The sequence below is a fragment of the Salmo salar genome, chromosome 12 (genome assembly GCF_965601325.2).
Source record: "Salmo salar chromosome 12, fSalSal1, whole genome shotgun sequence".
In the NCBI taxonomy this organism is placed as follows: Eukaryota; Metazoa; Chordata; class Actinopteri; order Salmoniformes; family Salmonidae; genus Salmo; species Salmo salar.
Window position 1 is genome coordinate 828310 of NC_138302.1, and position 22340 is coordinate 850649.

At 43.8% G+C, this 22340-nt stretch overlaps 1 protein-coding gene across 2 annotated transcripts in view; it reads right to left on the reverse strand.

The window, feature by feature from the left end:
• LOC106591439 (transmembrane protein 8B) overlaps positions 1-3969 on the reverse strand; it is a 30552-nt gene extending 26583 nt beyond the window's left edge. For both annotated transcript variants that reach the window (XM_045690466.2, XM_045690468.2), the window contains exons 1-4: positions 3782-3969; positions 3385-3568; positions 2395-2599; positions 1852-1976 (exon numbers count right to left, since the gene is read on the reverse strand). In XM_045690466.2, the coding sequence (XP_045546422.1) occupies positions 1852-1976; positions 2395-2599; positions 3385-3568; positions 3782-3899 (632 nt within the window). In that variant the 5' untranslated portion in view covers positions 3900-3969. The remainder of the gene's footprint in view (positions 1-1851; positions 1977-2394; positions 2600-3384; positions 3569-3781) is intronic.
• Positions 3970-22340: the final 18371 nt, after the last annotated feature.

Below are 22340 nucleotides of genomic sequence, written 5' to 3' on the forward strand. Positions count from 1 at the left end.
TCGCCCCACGAACACATCAAGACCTGCTAAATGAACTAGTGTAGTCCACAGCCACATCAGGACCTGCTAAATTAACTAGTGTAGCCCACAGCCACATCAGGACCTGCTAAATTAACTACTGTAGCCCCACAGCCACATCAGGACCTGCTAAATTAACTAGTGTCGCCCCACAGCCACATCAGGACCTGCTAAATGAACTAGTGTCGCCCACAGCCACATCAGCACCTGCTAAATTAACTAGTGTAGCCCACAGCCACATCAGGACCTGCTAAATTAACTAGTGTAGCCCACAGCCACATCAGGACCTGCTAAATGAACTAGTGTAGTCCACAGCCACATCAGGACCTACTAAATGAACTAGTGTCGCCCCACAGCCATATCAGGACCTGCTAAATGAACTAGTGTAGTCCACAGCCACATCAGGATCTAACATAAGGACAACTCAGAGGATGCTATTCTGTTATTCTGAAATAGACTACATTTTCTTCATATCATGTTTCTTTAGACCAGTCTAAAGTAAATGTACATTTTACATTTTTAGTCATTTTTATCCAGAACGACTTACAGTAGTGAATGCCTACATTTCATTTTTTATTTTTTTTTAAACATTCAGTTTCACCAGTCAGAAACCAAAAAAAACACACGTTCCCACAACTTCCAAGGAACCGAATGTGCTAGCTGGGATGTTAGACCGCAGTAGAAAGACTTTCAGGTGTGACTGGGTTGTTAGGCCGCAGTAGACAGACTTTCAGGTCTGACTGGTTTTGTTTTATCATGGACGCCCTGACTGTTCAAATCAAATCTCTTCCTCGTTGCTCTCTAAAGCCGGAGTCACACCAAGCAACTTTCACACAACTTCAGGTCCGTGCAGCCGAGTTGCTTCTTTGGTTGCTCTGTGGAAACATCCACTCTGCAACTCATCTGCTTCTTGGTGAAAACATCCACCCTGCAACTCATCTGCTTCTTGGTTTTGCTTTGTGAAAACATCCACCCTGCAACTCATCTGCTTCTTGGTTTTGCTTTGTGGAAACATCCACCCTGCAACTCATCTGCTTCTTGGTTGCTTTGTGAAAACATCCACCCTGCAACTCATCTGCTTCCTGGTTGCTTAGTGAAAACATCCACCCTGCAACTCATCTGCATCCTGGTTGCTTTGTGAAAACATCCACCCTGCAACTCATCTGCTTCTTTGGTTGCTTTGTGAAAACATCCACCCTGCAACTCATCTGCTTCTTGGTTTTGCTTTGAGAAAACATCCACCCTGCAACTCATCTGCTTCCTGGTTGCTTTGTGAAAACATCCACCCTGCAACTCATCTGCTTCTTGGTCGCTTTGTCCTCCCTGCAACTCATCTGCTTCTTGGTGGCTTTGACCTCCCTGCAACTCATCTGCTTCTTGGTTGCTTTGTGGAAACATCCACCCTGCAACTCATCTGCTTCTTGGTTTTGCTCTGTGAAAACATCCACCCTGCAACTCATCTGCTTCCTGGTTGCTTTGTCGTCCCTGCAACTCATCTGCTTCTTAGTTGCTTTGTGGAAACATCCACCCATCTGCACCCATCTGCTTCTTGGTTTCATCCGGTCGAAACTTTCCAACTTTGTACAACTATATGCAAAGCAACAGCCAATCAAAACACTTTTTGTTTGGGGTTAGGGGTTAGGGTTAGAGGATAGGGGTTAGGGCTAGGGGTTAGGGGCTAGGGGTCAGGGCTAGGGGTCAGGGCTAGGGGATAGGGGTTAGGGGATAGGGGTTAGGGGATAGGGGTCAGGGCTTAAGGGTTAGAGATTAGGGGGTTAGGGGCTAGGGGTTAAAGGTTAGGGGTTATAGGTTAGGGGGTAGGGGGTAGGGTACCTGAGTAGTGCAGGTCTGTTGGGGGAGGCGGTCTGGGTTAGGGGCGTGGCCTGGAGGATGGGTGTGTCCACTGCTCTCCTGACTGACAGCTGGGGCTGGAAGAAGTAGGAGCAGGACGGGAATCCCTACACACACACACACAATATACACACACATTATAAACACACACAATATACACACACATTATAACACACACACACACACACACACACACACACACACACACACACACACACACACACACACACACACACACACACACACACACACACCACACACACACACACACACACACACACACACACACAGCTGGGGCTGGAAGAAGTAGGAGCAGGACAGGAATCCCTACACACACACACACACACACACACACACACACATATTATAAACACACACACACACATTATAAAACACACACACACATATACATACACACATTACACACATTATAAACACACACACATTATAAACACACACACATTATAAACACACACACACACACATTATAAACACACACACAAACATTACACACAAACTCCTCACCTTGTGTTCGATGCGTCCATCGTCTCGGGGCAGGTGGGCCGCCAGGTACCAGTCTCCGGGGGCGGGGTTAGACAGGTTAAAGGTTGTGTTGCTTTGCGATGATGTCATGGACAGGTTGAGTGAGAGGACTGGTGATGTCACAGTGTTGTTAGGAAACACCCGTCCTACTGGGTCGATGACTGGAGGAGACCCCCAACGCAAATACCTGAGGGAGGGAGGGAGAGATGGAGAGAGGGGGAGAGAGACAGAGAGAGAGAGAGAGAGAGAGAGAGAGGGGGAGGGAGAGACAGAGAGGGAGGGGGGGAGGGAGAGGGAGAGGGGGAGCGAGGGAGCGGGGGAGGGAGGGAGGGAGTAGGGGAGGGAGGGGAGGGGGGGAAGGGAGGGAGCGAAAGAGGGGGGAGGGAGGGAGCGAGGGAGGGAGGGAGGGAGGGAGGGAGGGAGAGGGAGAGAGGGAGTGAGGGGGAGAGGGAGAGAGGGAGTGAGGGGGGGAGGGAGGGGGGAGGGAGGGTGGGGGATGGAGCGAGGGAGCGAGGGAGAGCAGAATCAATTTATAACATTTTTGAGATGCGTTTTTCTGGATTGTTTTGTTGTTATTCTGTCTCTCACTGTTCAAATAAACCTACTATTAAAATTATAGACTGATCATTTCTTTGTCAGTGGGCAAACGTACAAATCAGCAGGGGATCAAATACTTTTTTCCCCTCACTGTATATTACTGTCTCTAGCCACATCTCTAGAGAGAGACAGAGAGAGAGACGGAGAGAGAGAGACAGAGAGAGACAGAGAGAGAGAGAGAGATGTTGACACAGCGCTGAGCGTCAGAGAGCCTGACAGTCCAGTCCACATGAGATACTACAGACAGGAAGCATTACTGTCTCTAGCCACATCTCCAGTTCCCATGTTGACACAGCGCTGAGCGTCTCAGAGAGCCTGACAGTCCAGTCCACATGAGATACTACAGACAGGAAGCATTACTGTCACTAGACTTACATGGAGACGTTGTGTGTTCCACAGTTGAAACCGTTGCCCCTGGTTACAGTGAACAGCCAGCGGGCGGCGACGGTGTCGTCCGGGACATGGAACACGGTCAGCCTGACGTTGCCATACCAACCGTATCTAGACAACTTCTGGGCCGGCTTGGAGGACAACTCCTGGACTAACGTCAGGTCCCCACCTGGAGGGACACACATATTAAAAGCTTAAATCAAAGTCCCACAGACACCGAGACGCGAGAATTACACGGCTCTGAGACCACCGTCCATGACAAATAAACTTTGATTCACTCCGGCGCCAGCGTCCTAACAACACAACTGGCTAAGCTAACGTTAGCTAACAGAGCAATGCTAGCTACCTAGCTCGGAGATATGTTGTCGTTACGATGACTTACCTTCGCCGAAAGCGGTAGCTATGAAAGACAATACCAGTAAACTTGTCAGTAAGTGAATGTCCATGTTGTTTTTTTCCACTAAAACGCGTTTATTTTCCTCCAAACCATCTCTTCTCATACCCGGCTAGCAGCTCCCGAGTTGACCCGGACGGCATTTCCTGGTTCTAAAGTAAACAAGCCCCACTTAGCCCTGCGCGAACCCCGGAAGTCCAGTGGAGGTTTTTTTATATTTTTATTTTAATTTGTTTTATTTTTATATTATTATTTATTTTATTTGTATTTATTTTGTATATTATTATTTATTCGTATTTTTATTTATTTTATTTGTATTATTATTATTTATTTTTTATTTTTATTAACAGTAACATGCAAAACATAAACATAACAGCCTAGAGGGATTCCAAAGAAATTAGAAAAAAATAAAATAAAACTATTCCACATTATATCAAATCAAATACAGACATATAGCGAATACATTTTTTGGACATTTTATTTTGTATACGTTTTAAAGACTCTAAATAGTTTTCCAAATCAGACAAAAAAAATTAAGAAAAGGGGCTTTTTCTTCATAAATGTTGATTTGTGTATGAAACATTTTCCTAATAAAATAAAGAGATTTATGACATACGTTCAATTGTGGAATCAGTGTCGTAAAATAATATGTCAAACTTTGAACTTTCAATGGTTGTATGCAATTTGAGGCCAAAATATAGTTTTACATCAGTCCAGAACACTTCACTATATAAACAATGACAGAATAAGTGTTCAATAGATTCAGTTTCTAGTTCACAAAAACTGCATTCACTGGTAACATGAGGGAAATATTCAGAAATCAAGCTGTTACACCGATAGAATCTATGGATCATCTGAAAGGAGATCTACTTTACTTTATTGGTCACCGTAACTTTGTGTGGAGTGAACCAAGCACGGCGGCAGTTTACATCAAACGATGAAGGCCAACAACATATCACAGAGGGAATAGACTTCCTGTAGAAAATATTCCTTAATAATAAACGATTGTTGGAATTTCGTATCTAGTAGACCAATGGGAGGTTGTTGTTCCACGTTAGAGAGGCGTCGTCTCCCCCTCCCTCCCTCCCTCCCTCCCTCCCTGATGATCTATATACAGAGGCGTTGTCTCTCCCTCCCCCTCCCTCTCTCCCTCCCTCCCTCCCAATTGATCTATATACAGAGGCGTCGTCTCTACTTCCTCTTTGAAGAAAATAAATCTATATTATAAAATGTACAATCATCACAAGTAGAAACAGATAGTCTGAGTACCAGTCTCTAGCTAAGGCCTTTCGGCTAACAGAGGGAGCTCATCCATAGTCTGAGTACCAGTCTCTTTAGCTAACATCTAGGCCTTTCAGGCTAACAGAGGGAGCTCATCCATAGTCTGAGTACCAGTCTCTTTAGCTAACATCTAGGCCTTTCGGCTAACAGAGGGAGCTCATCCATAGTCTGAGTACCAGTCTCTTTAGCTAAGGCCTTTCGGCTAACAGAGGGCTCTCATCCATAGTCTGAGTACCAGTCTCTTTAGTTAACATTGAGGCCTTTCGGCTAACAGAGGGCTCTCATCCATAGTCTGAGTACCAGTCTCTTTAGTTAAGGCCTTTCGGGCTAACAGAGGGCTCTCATCCATAGTCTGAATACCAGTCTCTTTAGTTAACATCTAGGCCTTTCGGCCAACAGAGGGCTCTCATCCATAGTCTGAGTACCAGTCTCTTTAGCTAACATCTAGGCCTTTCGGCTAACAGAGGGAGCTCATCCATAGTCTGAGTACCAGTCTCTTTAGCTAAGGCCTTTCGGCTAACAGAGGGCTCTCATCCATAGTCTGATTACCAGTCTCTAGTTAACATCTAGGCCTTCGGGCTCGGGGCCCCCGCGGTACCAGCCAGCCAGGCCCGGGCTCGGGGGCTCATCCATAGTCTGAGTACCAGTCTCTTTAGCTAACATCTAGGCCTTTCGGCTAACAGAGGGCTCTCATCCATAGTCTGAGTACCAGTCTCTTTAGCTAACATCTAGGCGTTTCGGCTAACAGAGGGCTCTCATCCATAGTCCACCCAATTTGTAAGTCACTCTGGATAAGAGCGTCTGCTAAATGACTTAAATGTAAATGTTAAATGTAGTCTGAGTACCAGTCTCTTTAGCTAAGGCCTTTCGGCTAACAGAGGGCTCTCATCCATAGTCTGAGTACCAGTCTCTTTAGTTAACATCTAGGTCTTTCGGCAATCTCAGCGTTCATGTGCTGGATTTATGGCGGAGTTGCTCATTGGTCGTTGGAAATAACAATGTTTTCCATGACAACATGCGGAGCCTCGAAAATTAGAATTGATAAGAAAGTCAGTAACAAAACATTTAGCTGTAAACTCAAAACTAAGACGTTTTGTGGTTGGAATTACAGTATTTAGTTTGAGAAATTAGACATGAGCTAGCTACTTTTGACAGACTTGGTTTCTCTGTACAAAAAAAAAAAAAAAAAAACGGTTGCTTAGCGACGTGTTCTGAGGCCAATATTTGCATAATAATTGTGATTGGAGGATAGTTGTGACGGTGATCGAATCAGGACCAGGGATGTCACTAGACTTTTCAGAACATCCAGGTCTCAGCCCTGAAGACCTGGGGCTTTCTCTCATGCTCTGTGCTCTCCTGACTAGACATTCAGAACATCCGGGTCTCAGCCCTGAAGACCTGGGGCTTTCTCTCATGCTCTGTGCTCTCCTGACTAGACTTTCAGAACATCCGGGACTCATCCCTGAAGACCTGGGGCTTTCTCTCATGCTCGGTGCTCTCCTGACTAGACTTTTTAGAACATTCGTGTCCCAGCCCTGAAGACCTGGGGCTTTCTCTCGTGCTCTGTGCTCTCCTGACTAGACTTTTCAGAACATCCGGGACTCAGCCCTGAAGACCTGGGGCTTTCTCTCATGCTCTGTGCTCTCCTGACTAGACTTTTCAGAACATCCGGGTCCCAGCCCTGAAGACCTGGGGCTTTCTCTCATGCTCTGTGCTCTCCTGACTAGACTTTCAGAACATCCGGGACTCAGCCCTGAAGACCTGGGGCTTTCTCTCATGCTCTGTGCTCTCCTGACTAGACTTTCAGAACATCCGGGACTCAGCCCTGAAGACCTGGGGCTTTCTCTCATGCTCTGTGCTCTCCTGACTAGACTTTCAGAACATCCGGGACTCAGCCCTGATTCTCTCATGCTCTGTGCTCTCCTGACGCCAAATAATAAACACTTCTTATTAATATTAATTAAATGGATTGTGGTCAGTAATTCGATGGAATATGGTGTTAGCTACTATTACTAATAAAATGGAGGCGGAGAAGAAGGAAGACGTTTTACATGCCCCCAACCAATTGTGTTTTTCTATTTGTTTATTTGTAACTTATTTTTACAATTATTTTGTACATAATGTAATGAAACAGGCAGGGAGCAGCTCGAACCCTCGACCTTCTAGCCCGAAGTCCAGCGCGCTATCGACAGTGCCACAAAAGCATGTTCATGCGGCAGAGTCGATATCCGCGCTTACAAACCCAGGGTCGTTACACTACTCCCTCCTTTCAAAGAGCGTGTCCTCGCGCTAGCTTGCGACCCTTCGTCTTATAGGAACACTCTCACCGGCCAAGCACTGTTGTGGATGCAAGGTCCGATCACTTCTGACACCAATGTAATGAAACAGGCAGGGAGCAGGTCTCGAACACTCGACCTTCTGGCCCGAAGTCCAGCGCGCTATCGACTGCCAAATACATTTAAACTCAGTTTTTCACAATTCCTGACATTTAATCCTAATAAAAATTCCCTGTTTTAGGTCAGTTAGGATCACCACTTTATTTTAAGAATGTGAAATGTCAGAATAATAGTAGAGAGAATGATTTATTTCAGCTTTTATTTCTTTCATCACATTCCCAGTGGGTCAGAAGTTTACATACACTCAATTAGTATTCGGTAGCATTGCCTTTAAATTGTTTAACTTGGGTCAAATGTTTCGGGTAGCCTTCCACAAGCTTCCCACAATAAGTTGGGTGAATTTTGGCCCATTCCCCCTGACAGAGCTGGTGTAACTAAGTCAGGTTTGTAGGCCTCCTTGCTCGCACACACTTTTTCAGTTCTGCCCACAAATTTTCTATAGGATTGAGGTCAGGGCTTTGTGATGGCCACTCCAATACCTTGACTTTGTTGTCCTTAAGCCATTTTGCAACAACTTTGGAAGTTTGCTTAGGGTCATTGTCCGTTTGGAAGACCCATTTGCAACCTTGCTTTAACTTCCTGATTGATGTCTTGAGATGTTGCTTCAATATATCCACATAAGTTTCCTGACTCATGATGCCATCAATTTTGTGAAGCAGCAAAGCACCCCCACAACATGATGCTGCCACCCCCGTGCTTCACGGTTAGGATGGTGTTCTTCGGCCTGTAAGTCTCCCCCTTTTGCCTCCAAACATAATGATGGTCATTATGGCCAAACAGTTCTATTTTTGTTTCATCAGACCAGAGGACATTTCTCCAAAAAGTACGATCTTTGTCCCCGTGTGCAGTTGCAATCCATAGTCTGGCTTTTTTATGGCGGTTTTGGAGTGGCTTCTTCCTTGCTGAGTGGCCTTTCAGGTTATGTCGATATAGGACTCGTTTTACTGTGGATATAGATACTTTTGTACCTGTTTCCTCCAGCATCTTCACAAGGTCCTTTGCTGTTGTTCTGGGATTGATTTGCACTTTTCGCACCAAAGTACGTTCATCTCTAGGAGACAGAGCGCGTCTCCTTCCTATGACAGCTGCGTGGTCCCATGGTGTGTATACTTGCGTATGAAGCTATCTGTTTAGCTACATTGTTACGATTCACATATAGCTAGCTGATAGTTATGAAGTAAAACATTTGCTTTGTGTATATCTTGTTTGTACAGATGAACGTGGTACCTTCAGACATTTGGAAATTGCTCCCAAGGATGAACCAGACTTGTGGAGGTCTACACTTTTTTTCTGGGGTCTTGGCTGATTTCTTTTTATTTTCCCATGATATCAAGCAAAGAGGCACTGAGTTTGAAGGTAGGCCTTGAAATAAATCCACAGGTACACCTCCAATTGACATCAATTAGCCTATCAGAAGCTTCTAATGCCATCATTTTCTGTAATTTTCCAAGCTGTTTAAAGTCAAGTTAGTGTGTGTAAACTTCTGACCCACTGGAATTGTGATACAGTGGATGATAAGTGAAATAATCTGTCAACAATTGTTGGAGAAATTACTTGTATCATGCATTTACATTTTACATTTTAGTCATTTTAGCAGACACTCTTATCCAGAGCAACTTACAGTAGTGGATGCATACATTTCATACATGTATTTATTTTGTTAATTTTTTTTTCGTACTGGTCCCCTGTGGGAATCGAACCCACAACCCTGGCGTTGCAAACACCATGCATTACATTACATTACATTACATTTACATTTACATTTTTAGTCATTTAGCAGATGCTCTTATCCAGAGCGACTTACAAATTGGTGCATTCACCTTATGATATCCAGTGGAACAACCACTTTACAATAGTGCATCTAAATCTTTTAAGGGGGGGGGGGGGGGGGGGGTTAGAAGGATTACTTTATCCTATCCTAGGTATTCCTTAAAGAGGTGGGGTTTCAGGTGTCTCCGGAAGGTGGTGATTGACTCCGCTGTCCTGGCGTCGTGAGGGAGCTTGTTCCACCATTGGGGTGCCAGAGCAGCGAACAGTTTTGACTGGGCTGAGCGGGAACTGTGCTTCCTCAGAGGTAGGGGGGCCAGCAGGCCAGAGGTGGATGAACGCAGTGCCCTTGTTTGGGTGTAGGGCCTGATCAGAGCCTGAAGGTATGGAGGTGCCGTTTCCTTCACAGCTCCGTAGGCAATCACCATGGTCTTGTAGCGGATGCGAGCTTCAACTGGAAGCCAGTGGAGAGAGCGGAGGAGCGGGGTGACGTGAGAGAACTTGGGAAGGTTGAACACCAGACGGGCTGCGGCGTTCTGGATGACTTGTAGGGGTTTAATGGCACAGGCAGGGAGCCCAGCCAACAGCGAGTTGCAGTAATCCAGACGGGAGATGACAAGTGCCTGGATTAGGACCTGCGCCGCTTCCTGTGTGAGGCAGGGTCGTACTCTGCGAATGTTGTAGAGCATGAACCTACAGGATCGGGTCACCGCCTTGATGTTAGTGGAGAACGACAGGGTGTTGTCCAGGATCACGCCAAGGTTCTTAGCACTCTGGGAGGAGGACACAAGGGAGTTGTCAACCGTGATGGCGAGATCATGGAACGGGCAGTCCTTCCCCGGGAGGAAGAGCAGCTCCGTCTTGCCGAGGTTCAGCTTGAGCTGGTGATCCGTCATCCACACTGATATGTCTGACAGACATGCAGAGATGCGATTCGCCGCCTGGTTATCAGAAGGGGGAAAGGAGAAGATTAATTGTGTGTCGTCTGCATAGCAATGATAGGAGAGACCATGTGAGGATATGACAGAGCCAAGTGACTTGGTGTATAGCGAGAATAGGAGAGGGCCTAGAACAGAGCCCTGGGGGACACCAGTGGTGAGAGCGCATGGTGCGGAGACAGATTCTCGCCACGCCACCTGGTAGGAGCGACCTGTCAGGTAGGACGCAATCCAAGCGTGGGCCGCGCCGGAGATGCCCAACTCGGAGAGGGTGGAGAGGAGGATCTGATGGTTCACAGTATCAAAGGCAGCAGATAGGTCTAGAAGGATGAGAGCAGAGGAGAGAGAGTTAGCTTTAGCAGTGCGGAGAGCCTCCGTGACACAGAGAAGAGCAGTCTCAGTTGAATGCCCAGTCTTGAAACCTGACTGATTAGGATCAAGAAGGTCATTCTGAGAGAGATAGCAGGAGAGCTGGCCAAGGACGGCACGTTCAAGAGTTTTGGAGAGAAAAGAAAGAAGGGATACTGGTCTGTAGTTGTTGACATCGGAGGGATCGAGTGTAGGTTTCTTGCTCTACCATGCTCTACCAACTGACCCACACGGAACATATGCACAAAGTAGATGTCCTAACCGACTTGCCAAAACTATAGTTTGTTAACAAGAAATTTGTGGAGTGGTTGAAAAATTTTAAGTTGGAGTTTTATTGACTCAAACCTAAGTGGATGTAAACTTCCGCCTTCACCTGCATTTTGATGCGTCGACGCTTCAACGGAAAAGTACGCAAAGAAATATGACGTAACCACGTAAATATTACACACGTTTTCTTGAAATCAACGGCGGCCATTATTTGATCTGAAGCGAGACAAAATACACTCCGACTTCGGAATCAAATGTTGCTTAATTACTACAATATTTTATCTCGCTACGTTAATTAATACATGCTGTGTTCATTTTGGCACGGTTACCTGCCTAAAACACCCATTGTAGTGTGCGTTGGTCGTAAGCCCATATTAGGTCAATAGCGCTAACTGGCTAGCTACTACTGTTAGCCGGCTGCTGCTGTTAGCCGGCTGCTGCTGTTAGCCGGCTGCTGCTGTTAGCCGGCGGCTGCTGTTAGCCGGCGGCTGCTGTTAGCCGGCGGCTGCTGTTAGCCGGCGGCTACTGTTAGCCGGCGGCTACTGTTAGCCGGCTACTACTGTTAGCTAGCTTCTATTGTTAGTAGTAACAGCTACTACTGTTAGTAGTAACAGCTACTACTGTTAGCTAGCTACTACTGTTAGCCGGCTACTACTGTTAGCTAGCTTCTACTGTTAGTAGTAACAGCTACTACTGTTAGCCGGCTACTACTGTTAGCTAGCCAGATAGCCAGCTGCTACTGTTAGCTAACTACCCATCATATAATTGACATCTACCTTGGATAACATTGGTTTTAGGTCATTTTTGCCTGTTATACTATCTGGTTAGCTACATTGTTACGATTCACATATAGCTAGCTGATAGTTATGAAGTAAAACATTTGTTTTGTGTATATCTTGTTTCATCTCTATGGCCATTGTCCTGGCTAGAAGGAAGGTTCAGTGAATGGGTACAGTAAGTCAGTAGGGCTAACTGGATAGCTAGCTAACCATGAAGAATTGACATCTACCTTGCATGACATTAGTTTTAGGTAATTTGTAACTAGCTGTTTAACCTAATCATCCCCAGTTTACAATTGGCTCATTCATCCCCCTCCTCTCCCCTGTAACTATTCCCCGGGTCGTTGCTGTCAACTGACGTAAAATAAAAAATAAATAAAAAAAACTAGCTGCTTAGATAGATTACGATTCACATATCTAGCTGATGCATTATGAAGTAAAATGTTTGCTTTCTGTTTATCTTGTTTCGTCTCTATTGTTGCCATTGTCCTGGCTGGAATAACGGTCAGTGAATGGGGAGACGGATTGTGAGGTAATACAGTAGGGCGAATGAAAGTGCTTCTCAAATTAAATGTTTTATGCTGTTCTCCACACTCTTGTCCTCACCAGGATGTACTCAACAGAGTGTCCTTGGAGAATGAGAGAGTGGAGCAGGTAGTGGCATATTGACCGGTACCCAGGCTAGCTCCTCCAGTCCAGTGGATTAGCTAAGGAGACCGGTACCCAGGCTAGCTCATCCAGTCCAGTGGATTAGCTAAGGAGACCGGTACCCAGGCTAGCTCATCCAGTCCAGTGGATTAGCTAAGGAGACCGGTACCCAGGCTAGCTCCTCCAGTCCAGTGGATTAGCTAAGGAGACCGGTACCCAGGCTAGCTCCTCCAGTCCAGTGGATTAGCTAAGGAGACCGGTACCCAGGCTAGCTCCTCCAGTCCAGTGGATTAGCTAAGGAGACCGGTACCCAGGCTAGCTCCTCCAGTCCAGTGGATTAGCTAAGGAGACCGGTACCCAGGCTAGCTCCTGCAGTCCAGTGGATTAGCTAAGGAGACTGGTACCCAGGCTAGCTCATCCAGTCAGTACACATGGAATGTGCTCCAGTGGATAATAAAAAATAAAAAAAAGTATGCTTCAATATTGTAACAAAAGGAAACCCAGCTTTCACATATTTACATTGTCATCCTTATACATTTACAGATCTAACCCTAATTTTATATCTTTATATACGGGGCAGCAGGTAGCCTAGTTGTTAGAGCGTTGGGCCAGTAACCAAAAGGTTGCAACTGTAACAGATGTATAGCGTACTCTCCTTGCGTTGTGTTTTTTTCCTAATAAATCACATCAGCCAGTGGTCCCAGTTGAGCATCATTTATTCCTGTTGTTAAATGAGAAACAGCACGGTAGTTGTGCAGGGCTTAGTGGTACTGATGGCTGTCGATGACAAAAGCCCTTGCATCACATTTTCATACTGGGTCACAAAATACAAAAATACAATACAAAATATAACATGTGTAAATACCTGTTGTTAAATGAGAAACAGCACGGTAGTTGTGCAGGGCTTAATGGTACTGATGGCTGTCGATGACAAAAGCTGTAGCATGAAGACAACTGTGTTAGCAGTGGGCTTATGTGACCATTACAACGATGTATGCTAGCTAACACTTATCTACAGCAATCATATGCCAAAGCACATTCCAGAAAGCCCCTCAATCCCTAACAGGTACCATATACTCACACATGTATAAATCCGTAACGTACAGCAAACTTGAACACATTGTAAAATATAAAACAGTATTCAGAACGTGACCTACCCCTTGCATCACATTTTCATACTGGGAAGACCTGACGTTCGCGATCTCCCCCATCTGCAAGCGGGGCCAATCACAACACACCTTAGTGTCATCAGTTGAACCAACCAATACGAATGCTTGAACATTAAGTACACATTTCTTTAGAGGCAAGTGGAAACATAACCAACCCTGTTACACAAAATCGAATCCCCGAGCTGACAAGGTACAAATCTGTTGTTCTGCCCCTGAACAAGGCAGTTAACCCACTGGTCCTAGGCCGTCATTGTATAATAATAATTTGTTCTTAACTTGCTTGCCTACTTAAAAAAATATATCTTAAGTCTTATATCTTTTAATGTCCAATCCTAACTCTGATATCTTTACATATATCTAATCTTAACTCTGATATTTTTATATGTCCAATCCTAACTCTGATATCTTTATATATATCTAATCCTAACTCTGATATCTTTATATATATCTAATCCTAACTCTTATATCTTTATATATATCTAATCCTAACTCTGATATCTTTATATATATCTAATCCTAACTCTTATATCTTTATATATATCTAATCCTAACTCTGATATCTTTATTTATATCTAATCCTAACTCTGATATCTTTATATATATCTAATCCTAACTCTGATATATTTATATATATCTAATCCTAACTCTGATATCTTTATATATATCTAATCCTAACTCTGATATCTTTATATATATCTAATCCTAACTCTGATATCTTTATATATATCTAATGCTAACTCTGATATCTTTATATATATCTAATCCTAACTCTGATATCTTTATAAATATCTAATCCTAGCTCTTATATATATATATACTATCCAATCCAAATCCAAACTCAGTCCAATCCTAATCCAAACATTTAACAAATGCCTTTATATATCAAATCCGAACCCTAAACTGTATCTTTATATATCTAGGGTTAGTAGAGATAGAGGCAGCTAGGTTATGATCAGCTAGGTTATCATCAGCTAGGTTATCATCAGCTTGGTTATCATCAGCTAGGTTATCATCCGCTTGGTTATCATCAGCTAGGTTATCATCAGCTAGGTTATCATCTAACAACTGGGTTAGTAGCGATAGAGGCAGCTAGGTTATCATCTAACAACTGGGCTAGTAGAGATAGAGGCAGCTAGGTTATCATCAGCCAGGTTATCATCAGCTAGGTTATCATCTAACAACTGGGTTAGTAGAGATAGAGGCAGCTAGGTTATCATCAGCTAGGTTATCATCTAACAACTGGGTTACTAGAGATAGAGGCAGCTAGGTTATCATCTAACAACTGGGTTAGTAGATATAGAGGAGGCAGCTAGGTTATCATCAGCTAGGTTATCATCAGCCAGGTTATAATCAGCTAGGTTATCATCAGCCAGGTTATCATCAGCTAGGTCACCATCAGCTAGGTTATCATCTAACAACTGGGTTAGTAGATAGAGGCAGCTAGGTTATCATCTAAAAACTGGGCTAGTAGAGATAGAGGCAGCTAGGTTATCATCAGCCAGGTTATCATCAGCTAGGTTATCATCTAACAACTGGGTTAGTAGAGATAGAGGCAGCTTGGTTATCATTAGCTAGGTTATCATCAGCCAGGTTATCATCAGCTAGGTTATCATCTAACAACTGGGTTAGTAGAGATAGAGGCAGCTAGGTTATCATCATCCAAGGTTATCATCAGCTAGGTTATCATCTAACAACTGGGTTAGTAGAGATAGAGGCAGCTAGGTTATCATCTAACAACTGGGTTAGTAGAGATAGAGGAGGCAGCTAGGTTATCATCAGCTATGTTATCATCAGCTAGGTTATCATCAGCCAGGTTATCATCAGCTAGGTTACCATCAGCTAGGTTATCATCTAACAACTGGGTTAGTAGAGATAGAGGCAGCTAGGTAATCATCAGCTAGGTTATCATCAGCCAGGTTATCATCAGCTAGGTTATCATCAGCCAGGTTATCATCAGCTTGGTTATCATCAGCTAGGTTATCATCAGCTTTATATATCTAGGGTTAGTAGAGATAGAGGCAGCTAGATTATGATCAGCTAGGTTATCATCAGCTAGGTTATCATCAGCTTGGTTACCATCAGCCAGGGTATCATCAGCCAGGTTATCATCAGCTTGGTTATCATCAACTAGGTTATCATCAGCCAGGTTATCATCAGCTTTGTTATCATCAGCTAGGTTATCACCATCTTTATATATCTAGGGTTAGTAGAGATAGAGGCAGCTAGGTTATGATCAGCTAGGTTATCATCAGCTAGGTTATCATCAGCTTGGTTATTATCAGCCAGGTTATCATCAGCCAGGTTATTATCGGCTAGGTTACCATCAGCCAGGTTATCATCAGCTTGGTTATCATCAGCTAGGTTATCATCAGCCAGGTTATCATCAGCTAGGTTATCATCAGCTAGGTTATCATCTAACAACTGGGTTAGTAGCGATAGAGGCAGCTAGGTCATCATCTAACAGCTGGGCTAGTAGAGAAAGAGGCAGCTAGGTTATGATCAGCTAGGTTATCATCAGCTAAGTTATCATCAGCTAGGTTATCATCAGCCAGGTTATCATCAGCTTGGTCATCATCAGCTAGGTTATCATCTAACAACTGGGTTAGTAGATAGAGGCAGCTAGGTTATCATCTAAAAACTGGGCTAGTAGAGATAGAGGCAGCTAGGTTATCATCAGCCAGGTTATCATCAGTTAGGTTATCATCTAACAACTGGGTTAGTAGAGATAGAGGCAGCTTGGTTATCATTAGCTAGGTTATCATCAGCCAGGTTATCATCAGCTAGGTTATCATCTAACAACTGGGTTAGCAGAGATAGAGGCAGCTAGGTTATCATCAGCCAGGTTATCATCAGCTAGGTTATCATCTAACAACTGGGTTAGTAGAGATAGAGGCAGCTAGGTTATCATCTAACAACTGGGTTAGTAGAGATAGAGGAGGCAGCTAGGTTATCATCAGCTAGGTTATCATCAGCTAGGTTATCATCAGCCAGGTTATCATCAGCTAGGTTACCATCAGCTAGGTTATCATCTAACAACTGGGTTAGTAGAGATAGAGGCAGCTAGGTAATCATCAGCTAGGTTATCATCAGCCAGGTTATCATCAGCTAGGTTATCATCAGCTAGGTTATCATCTAACAACTGGGTTAGTAGAGATAGAGGCAGCTAGGTTATCATCTAACAACTGGGTTAGTAGAGATAGAGGAGGCAGCTAGGTTATCATCAGCCAGGTTATCATCAGCCAGGTTATCATCTAACAACTGGGTTAGTAGAGATAGAGGCAGCTAGGTTATCATCAGCTAGGTTATCATCAGCCAGGTTATCATCAGCTAGGTTATCATCTAACAACTGGGTTAGTAGAGATAGAGGAGGCAGCTAGGTTATCATCAGCTAGGTTATCATCTAACAACTGGGTTAGTAGACATAGAGGCAGCTAGGTTATCATCTAACAACTGGGTTAGTAGAGATAGAGGCAGCTAGGTTATCATCTAACAACTGGGTTAGTAGAGATAGAGGAGGCAGCTAGGTTATCATCAGCTAGGTTATCATCAGCTAGGTTATCATCAGCCAGGTTATCATCAGCTAGGTTACCATCAGCTAGGTTATCATCTAACAACTGGGTTAGTAGAGATAGAGGCAGCTAGGTTATCATCTAACAACTGGGTTAGTAGATATAGAGGAGGCAGCTAGGTTATCATCAGCTAGGTTATCATCAGCCAGGTTATAATCAGCTAGGTTATCATCAGCCAGGTTATCATCAGCTAGGTCACCATCAGCTAGGTTATCATCTAACAACTGGGTTAGTAGAGATAGAGGAGACAGCTAGGATATCATCAGCTAGGTTATCATCTAACAACTGGGTTAGTAGAGATAGAGGCAGCTAGGTTATCATCTAACAACTGGGTTAGTAGAGATAGAGGAGGCAGCTAGGTTATCATCAGCCAGGTTATCATCAGCCAGGTTATCATCTAACAACTGGGTTAGTAGAGATAGAGGAGGCAGCTAGGTTATCATCAGTTAGGTTATCATCTAACAACTGGGTTAGTAGAGATAGAGGAGGCAGCTAGGTTATCATCAGTTAGGTTATCATCTAACAACTGGGTTAGTAGAGATAGAGGCAGCTAGGTTATCATCAGCCAGGTTATCATCGCAGCCCCGGGGGGTGAGGCGCAGGTTATCATCTAACAACTGGGTTAGTAGAGATAGAGGCAGCTAGGTTCATCGCGGATCTCGCACCACAACTGGGTTAGTAGAGATGGGCAGCAGGCCCCGGGGGGAGGCGCTAGGTTATCATCAGCAAGGTTATCATCAGCCAGGTCATCATCAGCTAGGTTATCATCTAACAACTGGGTTAGTAGAGATAGAGGCAGCTAGGTTATCATCTAACAACTGGGTTAGTAGAGATAGAGGAGGCAGCTAGGTTATCATCAGCTAGGTTATCATCTAACAACTGGGTTAGTATACATAGAGGCAGCTAGGTTATCATCAGCTAGGTTATCATCTAACAACTGGGTTAGTAGAGATAGAGGAGACAGCTAGGTTATCATTAGCTAGGTTATCATCTAACAACTGGGTTAGTAGAGTTAGAGGAGACATCTAGGTTATCTTCAGCTAGGTTATCATCAGCTAGGTTATCATCTAACAACTGGGTTAGTAGAGATAGAGACAGCTAGGTTATCATCTAACAGCTGGGTTAGTAGAGTTAGAGGAGACAGCTAGGTTATCATCAGCTAGGTTATCATCAGCTAGGTTATCACCAGCTAGGTTATCATCTAACAACTGGGTTAGTAGAGATAGAGGAGACAGCTAGGATATCATCAGCTAGGTTATCATCAGCTAGGTTATCATCAGCCAGGTTATCATCAGCTAGGTTATCATCACCTTGGTTATCATCAGCCAGGTTATCATCAGCCAGGTTATCATCAGCTAGGTTATCACCAGCTAGGTTATCATCAGCTTTATATATCTAGGGTTAGTAGAGATAGAGGCAGCTAGATTATGATCAGCTAGGTTATCATCCGCTTGGTTACCATCAGCCAGGTTATCATCAGCCAGGTTATCATCAGCTTGGTTATCATCAGCTAGGTTATCATCAGCCAGGTTATTATCAGCTTGGTTATCATCAGCTAGGTTATCATCATCTTTATATATCTAGGGTTAGTAGAGATAGAGGCAGCTAGGTTATGATCAGCTAGGTTATCATCAGCTAGGTTATCATCAGCTAGGTTATCATCAGCTTGGTTATTATCAGCCAGGTTATCATCAGCCAGGTTATTATCAGCTAGGTTATCATCAGCCAGGTTATCATCAGCTTGTTTATCATCAGCTAGGTTATCATCTGCCAGGTTATCATCAGCTAGGTTATCATCTAACAACTGGGTTAGTACAGATAGAGGCAGCTAGTTTATCATCAGCTAGGTTATCATCAGCCAGGTTGTCATCAGCTAGGTTATCATCTAACAACTGGATTAGTAGAGATAGAGGAGGCAGCTAGGTTATCATCTAACAACTGGGTTAGTAGAGATAGAGGCAGCTAGGTTATCACCAGCTAGGTTATCATCAGCTAGGTTATCATCTAACAACTGGGTTAGTAGAGATAGAGGAGGCAGCTAGGTTATCATCAGCCAGGTTATCATCAGCTAGATTATCATCTAACAACTGGGTTAGTAGAGATAGAGGCAGCTAGGTTATCATCTAACAACTGGGTTAGTAGAGATAGAGGCAGCTAGGTTCTCATCAGCTAGGTTATCATCAGCCAGGTTATCATCAGCTAGGTTATCATCTAACAACTGGGTTAGTAGAGATAGAGGCAGCTAGGTTATCATCTAACAACTGGGTTAGTAGAGATAGAGGAGGCAGCTAGGTTATCATCAGCTAGGTTATCATCTAACAACGGGGTTAGTAGACATAGAGGCAGCTAGGTTACCATCAGCTAGGTTATCATCTAACAACTGGGTTAGTAGAGATAGAGGCAGCTAGGTTATCATCTAACAACTGGGTTAGTAGAGATAGAGGAGGCAGCTAGGTTATCATCAGCCAGGTTATCATCAGCCAGGTTATCATCTAACAACTGGGTTAGTAGAGATAGAGGCAGCTAGGTTATCATCAGCTAGGTTATCATCTAACAACTGGGTTACTAGAGATAGAGGCAGCTAGGTTATCATCTAACAACTGGGTTAGTAGATATAGAGGAGGCAGCTAGGTTATCATCAGCTAGGTTATCATCAGCCAGGTTATCATCTGCTAGGTTATCATCTAACAACTGGTTTAGTAGAGATAGAGGCATCTAGGTTATCATCAGCCAGGTTGTCATCAGCTAGGTTATCATCTAACAACTGGATTAGTAGAGATAGAGGAGGCAGCTAGGTTATCATCTAACAACTGGGTTAGTAGAGATAGAGGCAGCTAGGTTATCACCAGCTAGGTTATCATCAGCTAGGTTATCATCTAACAACTGGGTTAGTAGAGATAGAGGAGGCAGCTAGGTTATCATCAGCCAGGTTATCATCAGCTAGATTATCATCTAACAACTGGGTTAGTAGAGATAGAGGCAGCTAGGTTATCATCTAACAACTGGGTTAGTAGAGATAGAGGCAGCTAGGTTCTCATCAGCTAGGTTATCATCAGCCAGGTTATCATCAGCTAGGTTATCATCTAACAACTGGGTTAGTAGAGATAGAGGCAGCTAGGTTATCATCTAACAACTGGGTTAGTAGAGATAGAGGAGGCAGCTAGGTTATCATCAGCTAGGTTATCATCTAACAACGGGGTTAGTAGACATAGAGGCAGCTAGGTTACCATCAGCTAGGTTATCATCTAACAACTGGGTTAGTAGAGATAGAGGCAGCTAGGTTATCATCTAACAACTGGGTTAGTAGAGATAGAGGAGGCAGCTAGGTTATCATCAGCCAGGTTATCATCAGCCAGGTTATCATCTAACAACTGGGTTAGTAGAGATAGAGGCAGCTAGGTTATCATCAGCTAGGTTATCATCTAACAACTGGGTTACTAGAGATAGAGGCAGCTAGGTTATCATCTAACAACTGGGTTAGTAGATATAGAGGAGGCAGCTAGGTTATCATCAGCTAGGTTATCATCAGCCAGGTTATCATCTGCTAGGTTATCATCTAACAACTGGTTTAGTAGAGATAGAGGCATCTAGGTTATCATCAGCCAGGTTATCATCAGCTAGGTTATCATCTAACAACTGGGTTAGTAGAGATAGAGGAGGCATCTAGGTTATCATCAGCCAGGTTATCGTCAGCTAGGTTATCATCAGCCAGGTTATCATCTAACAACTGGGTTAGTAGAGATAGAGGCAGCTAGGTTATCATCAGCCAGGTTATCATCAGCCAGGTTATCATCAGCTAGGTTATCATCTAACAACTTGGTTAGTAGTGATAGAGGCAGCTAGGTTATCATCTAACAACTGGGTTAGTAGAGATAGAGGAGGCAGCTAGGTTATCATCAGCGAGGTTATCATCAGCTAGGTTATCATCAGCTAGGTTACCATCAGCTAGGTTATCATCTAACAACTGTGTTAGTAGAGATAGAGGCAGCTAGGTTATCATCAGCTAGGTTATCATCAGCCAGGTTATCATCAGCTAGGTTATCACCAGCTAGGTTATCATCACCTTGGTTATCATCAGCCAGGTTATCATCAGCCAGGTTATCATCTGCTAGGTTATCATCAGCTAGGTTATCATCAGCTTTATATATCTAGGGTTAGTAGAGATAGAGGCAGCTAGATTATGATCAGCTAGGTTATCATCCGCTTGGTTACCATCAGCCAGGTTATCATCAGCCAGGTTATCATCAGCTTGGTTATCATCAGCTAGGTTATCATCAGCCAGGTTATCATCAGCTTGGTTATCATCAGCTAGGTTATCATCATCTTTATATATCTAGGGTTAGTAGAGATAGAGGCAGCTAGGTTATGATCAGCTAGGTTATCATCAGCTAGGTTATCATCAGCTAGGTTATCATCAGCTTGGTTATTATCAGCCAGGTTATCATCAGCCAGGTTATTATCAGCTAGGTTATCATCAGCCAGGTTATCATCAGCTTGTTTATCATCAGCTAGGTTATCATCTGCCAGGTTATCATCAGCTAGGTTATCATCTAACAACTGGGTTAGTACAGATAGAGGCAGCTAGTTTATCATCAGCTAGGTTATCATCAGCCAGGTTATCATCAGCTAGGTTATCATCTAACAACTGGATTAGTAGAGATAGAGGAGGCAGCAAGGTTATCATCTAACAACTGGGTTAGTAGAGATAGAGGCAGCTAGGTTATCACCAGCTAGGTTATCATCAGCTAGGTTATCATCTAACAACTGGGTTAGTAGAGGTAGAGGAGGCAGCTAGGTTATCATCAGCCAGGTTATCATCAGCTAGATTATCATCTAACAACTGAGTTAGTAGAGATAGAGGTAGCTAGGTTATCATCAGCTAGGTTATCATCAGCCAGGTTATCATCAGCTAGGTTATCATCTAACAACTGGGTTAGTAGAGATAGAGGCAGCTAGGTTATCATCTAACAACTGGGTTAGTAGAGATAGAGGAGGCAGCTAGGTTATCATCAGCTAGGTTATCATCTAACAACGGGGTTAGTAGACATAGAGGCAGCTAGGTTACCATCAGCTAGGTTATCATCTAACAACTGGGTTAGTAGAGATAGAGGCAGCTAGGTAATCATCAGCTAGGTTATCATCAGCTAGGTTATCATCAGCTAGGTTATCATCTAACAACTGGGTTAGTAGAGATAGAGGCAGCTAGGTTATCATCTAACAACTGGGTTAGTAGAGATAGAGGAGGCAGCTAGGTTATCATCAGCCAGGTTATCATCAGCCAGGTTATCATCTAACAACTGGGTTAGTAGAGATAGAGGCAGCTAGGTTATCATCAGCTAGGTTATCATCTAACAACTGGGTTAC